This window comes from Cetorhinus maximus, unplaced genomic scaffold (assembly GCF_964194155.1).
Source record: "Cetorhinus maximus unplaced genomic scaffold, sCetMax3.hap1.1 HAP1_SCAFFOLD_1432, whole genome shotgun sequence".
Lineage (NCBI taxonomy): Eukaryota > Metazoa > Chordata > Chondrichthyes > Lamniformes > Cetorhinidae > Cetorhinus > Cetorhinus maximus.
The window spans coordinates 28593-40645 of record NW_027597373.1 but is presented as its reverse complement, the minus strand read 5'-3'; the positions used below and the strand labels follow the sequence as shown (position 1 = coordinate 40645).

The following is a 12053-nucleotide window of genomic DNA, read 5'->3' as shown; positions in this document are numbered from 1 at the left end:
GTGTCCTCATAGACTCATCATGTCGGCCTGTTCCTGTTCCTTCCTATCTTGACTCCATTCTCTCTTCCCTTGTCTTCCCACCTACATTCACGATTCCTCTGATGCCCTACGTCATATCAATAATTTCCAGTTTCCTGGCTCTAACCACCTCCTCTTCACTATGGATGTCCAGTTCCTCTACACCTCTATCCCCCACCAGGACGGTCTGAGGGGTCTCTGTTTCTTCCTTGAATAGAGCCTCAAACAATTCCCATCCACCATCACTCTCCTCCACCTGGCTGAACAACTTCTCTCACTGAACAATTTCTCCTTTAACTTGTTTCACTTCCTCCAAATAAAAAGTGTGGCTATGGGTACCTGCATGGGCCCCAGTTATGCCTGCCTTTTTGTGGGGGCCCCAGTTATGCCTGCCTTTTTGTGGGGTATGTGGAACATTCCTTGCTCTAGTCATACTCGGGCCCCCTCCCACAACTCTTTTTCTGGTACATTGATGACTGTATCGGTGCCGCTTCATGCTCTCATCTGGACCTGGAAAATTTATCGATTTCACACCCAATTTCCACCCCTCTCTCACATACACATCCATCTCTGACATTTCACTTCCCTTACTTGACCTCTCTGTCTCCATTTCTAGTGATAGACTGTCCACCAATATTCATTACAAGCCCACCGACTCCCACAGCCACCTTGACTACAGCTCTTCACACCCTGCGTCCTGTAAGGACTCCATCCCATTTTCTCAGTTTCTTCCCTTCCATCGCATCTATTTCAATGATGCTACCTTCCAAAATGTCACTTCTGACATGTCTTCCTTTATCCTTAACCAAGCATTCCCTCCCACTGTGGTTGACAGGGCCCTCAACTGTGCCTGACCCATCTCCTGCGCCTCTGCCCTCCCTGTTAGGGAAGGAAACAGTTAAAGAAGTTCAATTGTTAATTATTAGGTTGTTTACGTACCCATTTGGTTGTATAAAAGGGATAACAGCTGAGACTCGTGCTGTCTGAGGAGAGTTTTATGATAAGCAATAAAATTCTGCCTGAAGGAGTTTGTCTTGGTTTTGGTCTTCATTTCTAAACAACTATTAGAATTTAACAGTGGTAGCAGAGAATGGTTGCTGCTTGTAAGTAATAGATTGGAAACTAAGCTTTCTTCAGACAACAGACTGTATTTGGAGTTAACTTTAAGGGCAGAGTGGTTTGGAATAAAAAAGGAGAATGGCTGAATCAAAATGTCGAGTTTCGGGGTAGGATTATCCACCGATGTTTTCTGAGAGTGAGCTCTCTGAGCAATGGAATAATGAAGTAACTATATGGACACTGGTTACGTCCTTGACAAAGAGAAAACAAGGAATGGCCTTGGCACTTTCACTACCATACAAAAGCAAAATAAGATGCAAAGTATTTTTGGACTTTGAGTCTGAGCATTTGAACACGATTGAAGGTTTGAAAACGTTATTAGATTTTATGGGTAAGATCTATGAGAAGGATGACTTATATTAAGCGCTTATGAAACATGGTCCAATTTTGAAAAATTCAGAAAGTTGGAAGAAAGTTCCATAGAAGATTACATAATGGAATTCAGTAGACTAAAGGCAAGATTGTAAAAGTTCCATCTGGAAATTCCCCAATTGGTGCTGGCATTCAAGTTACTAGACTGTGCCAAAGTATTGAATATGGACAGGCTTCTAGTTCTAACGGGAGTAAAATTTGCAGAAAGATACACACTGCTAGAACAGATGTCAGAAGCTCTAAAAAAAAAAAAATTCCTCAAACATTTCTTTCCGGCAATGTTCATGGAGCAAATGAGCCAATTGGCAGTAAGACAGAAAATGGAGGATACAATGTTAATGGGATGGCGAGATCGTTTAGAAATGGGACGCAGGTGTCAGTACGAAAGGAAATTTGTAACTAGAAACAATGGGGACAGAAACACCTTGGACAATTATGGCAGGAGAAAATAATTGGGGATTTACAACAGAAGAATGAACCCCAGAAATGCCCAGGGTATGGTCAATCGGTGTTTTAGGTGCGATTCAAAATACCATTAAGCAATGAACTGTGCTCAATGATATAATAAGGTGGTCAAAATTAAACATGAGACAGAAGACTCAGAAGAGTGATCATCCCCGAGTTTGGGAGGGAACTACCATTAGCTCTACCTTTTCTGAGCATTTAAATGCACTACACGCGGGTGGCAGAGTGTCCCTTAAAGCTGAAGTTTCGGAAAGAATTCAGTGAGCTCTAAGACACACAGTATGCCCACCGGAAACTATTTTCAATCAGGGAGACATGGTATACTATAAAAGAGAAGGATTTAACGGGTGGAAAAGCCTGGGAAAGATTATAGGTGAAGATGGTAAAACAGTCATTTTACAACATGGGGACCAAACCATTCGGGCACAAGCATCAAGATTAGTTGGCGCAGACCACAAATTTGTGGGTTCGGAAAGTGTTTTAGGAAAGGCCGAAGAACCATGCAATTCTCATACCCATATGTTGCATGATTGTGAGGACCAGGTAGCTCAAGTTGACAGTGTATCTGAATATGGAGACAGTAATTTGGACGAAGAAGATAAAGCGATTTGTCCCAGAGGACAACTGCCAAAAGCTGGCACTACAGCTACATACTCGCCAGAAGGGGCCAGTCAATGGCGGGTAGCGACAATTGTAGGTAGAGCAGGAAAGGCCACTGGAAAATATAAAAACTGGTTAAATGTACAAGATAAAGGACAGGAGGTTAGGCCTATGGATTGGAAACATGAAGTACAAAAATGGAAGGCATGGAAATGCAGTATCATTTCAGACGGTGGGTCTGGGAGTGAACATGCCTCGAGGAACAGATCACGAACAGTTGAAAGAACATCTATAAATGGGAGAGGGAGATCAAATGGTAACAGTCCCGGAGCGTGATAGAAGGCAGGATAGAGGGCGTAGCTTAGCAAGGTCAAGGAATATGGCAAAGACTGGTAATGCTACAAGGAGCAGAAGCCCATGTGATTGAGAAGTCTTGGTAGCTTCAAACAAATTAGGTGATAAATGAATAAAGGATGCCAAACAGCAAGAACTACATAGTTGGAAAGAATTTGGGGTATACACAGAAGTGCCAGATAGGGGACAACCAGCTTTGTCTCATAGATGGATATGCACGGAAAAGGTACTTTCTGATGGGACTTATAAAGCTAAAGCCAGGCTAGTGGCACGAGGGTTTGAAGAAAAATTGGGTGACCAGGATATAAGAGTAGATTCACCCACAGCAGGGAAAGTTATGCTGAAGATCTTTTTAGCTCTAGTAGCTGCAAATGCGTGGGAATGTAAGTCCATTGATGTTAAAGCTGATTTTTTGCAGGGACACCAACTTCAAAGGGAAGTTATGCTCCATCCACCAAAAGAGGCGCCAAACACAGAAGGGAGCTCTCTGGAAGCTAAATAAATGCGTATACAGTTTCAATGATGCCTCCAGAGTTTGGTATTTCTCAGTGAGGTCAGTTTTGTTAAAGTTGGGCCGTCTTCAGTTGGAAGCAGACCCAGCAGTGTTTTATTGGCACCACTTGCTGCATGTTCCTGATGCATGTGGATGATTTTTTTTTGTGAGATGGTAGTGGCGAATTTGAAACAGTTGTCGTTAATGGGCTCAGAACGGAGTTTAAAGTCGGAAGTAAGGCTTCTGTTGCATTTTAAGTGCATTGGATTGGAAATCAGGCAGAGTGGATCACCCGTCGTTTTACATCAATAGCAATCCTATTTAGAGAATGTCAATCCCATTGCAATTAGCCGTGGTAGGGCCTCCCAGAATGATACAGCAGCTTCTGAAACTGAAAAAGAGGAACTTGGAAGTCCAATTAGGCAAATCAATTGGCTTGGCAAACAAACAAGGCCAGATGTCAGTTTGACATTTTGGAATTGAGCACTGAAATGAACAATCCCAAGGTTGAAGAAATCATTCAGGCAAACAAAACCTCGACCCAATTATAAATGGAGCAGTATGTTTTGAAATTCCGATCTTTGGGTGATGGTAGAAAAATGAAGCTGATTGTGTTCAGTGATACGTCTTATGCAAATCTACGTGATGGATTGCGGGAGGATTTATATTTCTCATGGGGGTGAGAAAGGCACATGCTGCCCTTTGGCATGGGAATCTAAAAAGATACAAAGAGTTGTGAAAAGTACGTTGGCAGCAGAGACTCTCGCCCTTGTTGAGATGGTAGGTATGGCATTCTTTATAACAAAGATACTGGCAGAAATTTTAAAAGGGAAAGAGTATTCAGGGATGGTACCTATCGAATGTCTTATAGTCACTTTGGGGAAAATGTTCACTCTACAAAGTGCATTAACAAGATGAGTTGCGAATTGACTTTGCAAGCTCAGAACAGATACTTGAGAATAAGGAGGTTGCCAAGATCAAATGGATTGATGGCAGCTACCAATTATCTGACTGCCTCACCAAAAGAGGATCAAGCTCCAACAAGTTACTAGAGATCCTCAAAGAGGGGGGTCTTTGTCTTTAAGAAAAAGTACTTTTGTGCAGACACATCTATACATGTGTTTTTATTTAAGGAGGGGAATAAAGTCAATTTATTGATTGAAAAAAATATGTTGATGTTTGTTATTACCATTTTTTTGTGTGATTATATAAACTCAGGGTTACTTTCTTTTTAAGAAGAGGGGAACCTGTTAGTGAAGGAAACAGTTAAAGAAGTTCAGTTGCTAATTATTAGGTTGTTTAACTAAGTACCCAATTGGTTGTATAAAGAGGTGTCAGCTGTGGCTCAGTTCATAGCACCCTCGCCTTTGAATCAGGGGGTTGTGGGTTCATGTCCCGCTCCCGGAAAAAACCAAGAACTGTGATTGTACTCGAAAGAGTTGCAATCTGTGACTGTTGATAACTCGAAAGAGTTTGGTTGTATAAAAGGGATAACAGCTGAGACTAGTGCTGTCTGAGGAGAGTTTTATGACAAGTAGTAAAACTGTCTTGGTTTCGGTCTTCATTTCTAAACAGCTATTGGAACTTAACATTCACCCGTTCCTCTCCCTCCCAGAACCATGATAGGGTCCTCACTTTTCACCCCACCAGCCTCCGCATTCAAAGGATCATCCTCTGCCATTTCTGCCAACTCCAGCATGATGCCACCACCAAATATGTCTTCCCTTCATCTCCCACCCCCCCATTCTGTAGGGACTGTTCCCTCCATGACCCCTTGGTCCACTCCCCTATTATCCCGACTCCTCATCCCCTTCACACAGCACCTTCCCATGCAATCGCAGAAGGTGCAACACCTAACGCTTTACCTCCTCCCTCCTTCCCTTCCAAGGCCCCAAAAGCTCCTTTCAGGTGAAGCCACTTGCACCTCCTGTTGGCCTACTGTATTCGCTGCTCCCAATGCGGTCTCCTCTACACTGGGTAGGTTAAACGCAGACTGGGCGACCGTTTTGTGGAACATCTTCATTCAGTCCACAAGCATGACCCAGATCTTCCTGTCACTTGCATTTCAACACACCATCGTGCTCTCATGCCCACATGTCCATCCTTGGCCTGCTGTATTGTTCCAGCGAAGCTCAACGCAAACTGGAGGAACAGCACCTCGTCTTCTGATAAGGCACTTTACAGCCTTCTGGACTTAACATTGAGTTCAACAACTTCAGACCCTGAACTCTCTCCTCCATCTTGACCCCCTTTTTTAATCCAATTTTTCCCCCCAGCCCTCCGCCACCAACCACAGAGCCATCTGTTACTTGTTTTTAGTTTTGCTTTCACAGAGCGCTGATCCCTGTTCTGATATTCACACGTTGCTATCTTACCTTTATGCCACTATCAGCACCTCCTTTAGTCTTTAACACTACCATTAACACTCCCTTTGCCTTGTGTCCATGACATTTTTGTCAAATCTCTCCTGAGCTCCCACCTATCCCTGACCTTCTATTTTGCTGCACTTGCTCCACCCCCTCGTAAACAGTATAAAATCCATCACATTTCTACCTATCTTCAGCTCTGAAGAAGTCATTAAGACTGTAAATGTTATCTCTGTTTCTCTCTCCACAGATGCTGCCAGACCTGCTGAGTTTTTCCAGCATTTTTTGTTTTTATTTCAGATTTCCAGCATCTGCAGTATTTTATTTTTAATTTTATTATTAATGACATGGTTGGGGTAATTACATGTATAACAGGACAATTGCATGGGTAATAGAGTAACTAACTATGTAATCAGGTAATTACATGGGTAACAGGGAAATTATATGTGTAACATGGTAACTACACATAATGTACTTGCAGATGGTAGCTGTAGTATGAGGCCCTGTATCATGTGGGACTGAGTATAGTGTTGTCAGAGAACATATGACCTGCACCTAGGGGTCAGTCTAGTGTTGGACAGAGCTGTGTGTACCAGCAAGCATGGAGACAGTTCCTAGCTTGAACTCTTTACTGTGCATATGTACATAGTTCTTGTAGTTAATAAATATATACAGTTAACCTACTTAAGACGACGAAGACTTCATTAAGACCTACTGAATGGTATCCGACACCCTACAACAGTAACTATGTGTATAACAGTAATTACATTTGTGACAGGGTTGCCACATGCATGACAGTGTATATACATGCGTGACCTTCTTGCTTTATATTCCAAAAATTGTTTTTCCGTGTGGTTTAGGACAAGCTATACCAGCCCCAGCTCCTTTAACCTTTCCTCAGCACCTGTGTCGCCCCGTCCACTTTCAGGTGTAATAATCTCCTTTCTGTGAATGGGTGTCCAGGATGTCCCTGGTTCTCCACATGGGATCAGAGTGACACTTTGTACAGCAGCAGCTGTTGTCCTGCTGCTCAATTCTGTGACTCTGAACTAGTGAAACTCAGCACCTTACTCTTCATGTTAGTGTGACTGAAACTAGTGCTGGATTTCACAGATTTTTTAATACACACTATAACTGCTTGATTGCTCCTGAATCTGCACCTTTCCCCAATATTACTTTCATTTGCTTCCAAAGAAAAGATGAAAATGCTTAGTGTGGAACATAATTTTCAAATTAAGCAAATGCGTAGATCCCGTGAGATGAGCCATGTTTCTGACAATCCCCTGATTCCCACCCTGGTTGCAATCCGCTGTCATTTGAAGTCCTGCTAAATTGATAAATGTGTCAGTGGGAAGGGATGTTCTGCATGTGTTGCTCACTCTGCTTGTGGCCTGTCCCAGGACGATGAACCACCCTCGAAATCCAAGAGGAAGAAGAAGAAGAAGAAGGAAGAAGAGATTGACATTGATGAGGATGACCCAGCTATTGGCCGTTTCACCTACCCCTACCACGAGCTGCTTTTGTGGGCAGTGCTGATGAAGCGGCAGAGAATGGCATTGTTCTTCTGGCAGCACGGCGAGGAGGCTCTGGCCAAGGCCCTGGTCGCCTGCAAGCTTTACAAAGCCATGTCAAACGAGTGTTCTGGCAGCGAACTCGTGGATGACATCTCACAGGACCTGGATAACAACTCAAAGTCAGTCACCGTTCTGTTTATTATTGCTACCATTTCTCTCCGGTTATTCAAACGGCTCCTTTTCTTCTCCAACGGGAAGATGCGTTTTTCAGCGCGTGAGTGCAGTGATAACAATTCGTGGGCCAATTCCACACAGGTGATATAGGCCTCAGGCCAGTCACACATGTGGGCCCTTATATGGCAATACGTGGCTGAGGCTGGTCCCACGTGTGGTGATATCAGTCTCAAGCTGATTCCCACACACTCAGCTTACACAGGAAGTTCACCAATCTGCGGCACACTATTCAGGCAATGGACGGATCTGACACAGGGTCCAGACCCAAAGCCCCCCTCATCTATCGAGTTACTGTGCAGTTCCCTTTGTGTCACAAGGTGAAACATTCCTCTTCTCAGATCCAGGAGTCTTGATACAGGACCTGGAGTTTTCTTAGAGCCAATAATGATGGGCCTGTGTTTGCCAGACGGCAAAAATTAAAGCTAAGATGGACGAGAACCTGTGACCAGCTTGGTTGTGTCTCTGTGTTAGCTTCTTTTCCCTTTCCACCTCTCCCATTTATATCTCTCTCTCTCTCTCTCACCTGGTTCGAAGGGATTTTGGCCAGCTTGCTGTCGACTTATTGGACCAGTCATACAAACATGATGAGCAGGTGGCCATGAAACTCCTGACGTACGAGCTGAAGAACTGGAGCGACTCGACCTGCCTGAAGCTGGCAGTAACAGCCAAACACCGGGACTTCATTGCACACACCTGTAGCCAGATGCTGCTGACTGACATGTGGATGGGCCGGCTTCACATGCGCAAAAACCCCGGCCTTAAGGTGCGCTTTTCTGGATGCTGCTTAAATCACAGACTATAAATGCAAACCAAATCATCCTTTTTAAAACCCAATTATGTTACCCTGTAAGTTATCTTACTTCATGTGCCACAACGAAACACTTCGAACAATCTTCCATGAAGGCGCTATATAAATGCAAATTGTTGCTGTTTTGCGGGATCTTGTTGCGCACAAATTGGCTGTCGGGCTTCCTCCATTACAAGCGATGACTATCCTTCAGAAGTCCTTAATTTGCTGGAAAGTGCATAATTAGGACATCCTTACAATGTGGAAAGTGCCATATAGAAAGAAAGAACTTGCATTTATATAGTGCCTTGTGCAAATCAATACATTTGTTAAAGTTTGGATTGTAAGTGTTGTAAGTGTAATTAAACTGCAAAGTTAGATATTTTCCACAGTTCAAATGTTTCCACGGGGTCTGTATCATTTCAGTTCAGATCTAACATAAATGTATGTAAAATATAGCAGATCAGTCTTGTGATTGCACTTTCATCCTGAATCTAATTTACTAACACATTGTTTTGATCTCCTATCAGATTATGCTGGGAATCATATTTCCGCCGGCCATTCTCTTCATGGAGTTTAAAGGCAGTGATGATTTGTCATATGAAGCATCTGGGGACAATGAACAGGGAAAAGAGAAAGAGGAGGACAATGTAAGTGGGCAGACAGTGGGGTGGGGGAGGTGGGGAGACAGGGGGGAGGGGAAGGCGGAGGAGGAGGTGGGGAGACGGGGGGAGGGGGAAGTGGGGAGACGGTGGGGTGGGGGAAGAATCCACAAAGCTTATCATTAAAGAACTAAAACAGGAAAATCCAGAATCCCAGAATGATCTGCTCAATGTGGGGCTGAGATATACTGACCAGGAGTACAATGCCTAGTACTGACCAGACGGGAGCTATACTGACCAGGAGTACAATGCCCAGTACTGACCAGGCGGGAGCTATACTGACCAGGAGTACAATGCCCAGTACTGACCAGATGGGAGCTATACTGACCAGGAGTACAATGCCCAGTACTGACCAGACGGGAACTATACTGACCAGGAGTACAATGTCCAGTACGGACATGCAGGAGCTATGCTGACCAGGAGCACATTGTACGGGACCAGGAGGGAGCTATGCAGACCAGGAGTACAATGTCCGGGAATGACCAGGCAAGAGCTATACTGACCAGTAGCACGTTTTCAGGAAATGACCAGGAGGGAGTTATACTGACCCAGGAGTAAATTGTCTGGGACTGGCCAGAAAGGAGCTAAACTGACCAGGAGAACAGGACTGCTTCGTGTAAAATACTGTTCCCTTTATTTCAGGATGCAAACACCGAGGCTGTTTCCAGAAAAGGGGATGAAGAAGACGGGATGGAAAATCACAGAAGTATTCCAATTGGAAGAAAGATTTACGAGTTCTATAATGCACCAATTGTTAAATTCTGGTTCCACACTGTAAGTTCCACTGTAAACCATAGATGTTCATACTCTAGCAGTATTATGGCAGTGTAAGGTTGGTAATTACACCCATTGTAAGGGGAATAAAATACTAATTGTAAACTGAGATGGAATTGAGGGATCTGGGTGACATATTTCAATATGGAATTGGATAACTACTTGATAAGGAAAACGTTTGAGGAACGATAAAGGAGTGGGACTTATTGGTAACTCTTGCAAAGAGCCAGTACAGGGACGATGGGCCAAATGGAGTCCTGTGCTGTAAGATGTTATATTAAGGACACGGTGAGAGGGATTGAAGATATTGGGGAAATGGAAATGTTAACCTATCAGAAAGGAATGGGCTCGACCCTAATGAACCCTTCACACAATCATTTTATATTTTGAACAATGATCTTTAGAAATTCTGCCTTTTACACTCTGTACACATACAAATGGTTACATAGAATTATCCAGTATAGAAAGAGCCCACTCATTCTGTTGTGTCTGCACTGACTCTTTGAAAAAGTTACCAATAAGTCCCACTCCCCTGATCTTCCACCGTAGCCTTGTAAATAAACTCTATCTACTTATTGATCCTTACATACCCTGTGAAATTATAGATCCCTCTTATGTCGTAATAAATATGTGAGAATGTGCTAATCCTACATGAGGTGTATGTGTCCATTCTTTCACAGATGGCATACCTTGCATACTTGCTGCTCTACAACTATGTAATCCTGGTAAAGATGGAGGGCTTACCCTCGTTTGCAGAATGGGTTCTCATCTCGTATATTTTAATGTTGGCTGTTGAGAAAATCAGGGAGGTGAGGAAGCCACAGAGTTTTATCACTTTCAAACCTGACTTTTAAGAAGGGTGTTCCCAAAAAGGAAATCTTCTCTCTGTTCCTCACTGTGTGGCAAGCCTTAACACGAGAGAGTGCAGAGCAAGGGGAAGGTCACTGTGAGAAAAGGTCACTGACCACAGGAAAGGTCATTGGCCGCAGGGACAGGCACTGGCCACGGGGGAAGGTTAGTGCCTGTGGGGAAGGTCACCCACGTGGGGAAAGGACAATAACTGTGGGGTAAGGTTACTGACTGTGGGAGTAGGTCACTGATCACTGGCCGTGGGGGAAGGTCACTCGGCGTGGGGGGAGGTCACTCGTATGGGGAAGGTCACTGGCCGTGGGGGAAGGTCACTGGTCATAGGGAATGTCCCTGGCTGTGGGGGTAGGTCCCTGGCTGTGGGGGAAGGTCACTGAGTGTGGGTGAAATTCAGTGATGTGGGGGAAGGACACTGACTGTGGGGGAGGGTCACTCATGGGGAATGTCGCCGGTCATGGGGAATGAAATTGGCCGTGGGTGAAGGCCATTCGTATGGGGAAGGTTGCTCCTATAGGGAAGGTGACTACTGTGGGGAAGGTCACTGTTCGTGGGGGGAGGTCATTGGTCTTGGGGAATCTCACTGGCTATGGGGGAAGGTCACTGGCCATGGGGGAGGTTACTGGCCATGCAGAAGTTCATTTGCCATGGGGGAAGGTCACTGGTCCTGGGGAAGGTCACTGGTCCGTTGGGAAGGTCACTGGCCATGGGGGAAGGTCACCGGCCAGTTGGGAAGGACACTGGCCATGGGGGTAGGTCACTGGCCATTTGGGAAGGTCACTGGCCATGGGGGAAGGTCACTGGCCAGTTGGGAAGGACACTGGCCATGGGGGAAGGTCACTGGCCGTGGTGGAAGGTTGCTGACTATTGAAGTCTTCATTCACTCTGTTCTTTGCCAATCCTTTAGTCTGGATATTAATAGTGCGCTAATTTTCTGTATGAATGAGGACAAACCTGCCCCACCTGACTATGTACCTTCAGGATCCACACTCCTCGTCTTTACACTGACCTGTCACAGCAAACACTCCACAAGTGTACAGGAAGTCCAGTTTGGAGATGACAGATTTCTGCCTATCGAGTTATAACAAATTCCATCCTTGTTAATTCAATTTTTAATTTAGATCCTAATGTCAGAGCCAAGTAAACTGAAGCAGAAGGTGAAGGTGTGGATGCAGGAGTACTGGAATGTCACTGACATGGTGGCAATCGCTATCTTCAGCTGTGGCGTGTTACTGCGGCTCCAGAGACAGCCTTATATGAGCTATGGTCGTGTCATCTACTGTGTGGACATTATCATCTGGTATATCCGTGTCCTCGACATCTTTGGTGTTAACAAGTACCTAGGACCCTACGTGATGATGATTGGGAAGATGGTGAGTGAGGCTGCACACCTGAGTATCAAGCCCCTGGGATTTGTGCTTTGATCTAGAA

The 12053-nt window shown here is 44.6% G+C and overlaps 1 protein-coding gene across 1 annotated transcript in view; it reads left to right on the top strand.

Annotated features, from left to right (window-relative positions):
* LOC144676213 (transient receptor potential cation channel subfamily M member 1-like) overlaps positions 1-12053 on the top strand; it is a 64470-nt gene that overhangs the window by 28588 nt on the left and 23829 nt on the right. The window contains exons 16-21 of the mRNA XM_078536700.1: positions 7188-7480; positions 8070-8298; positions 8853-8972; positions 9627-9758; positions 10439-10567; positions 11744-11995. Coding sequence (XP_078392826.1) covers positions 7188-7480; positions 8070-8298; positions 8853-8972; positions 9627-9758; positions 10439-10567; positions 11744-11995 — 1155 coding nt within the window. The remainder of the gene's footprint in view (positions 1-7187; positions 7481-8069; positions 8299-8852; positions 8973-9626; positions 9759-10438; positions 10568-11743; positions 11996-12053) is intronic.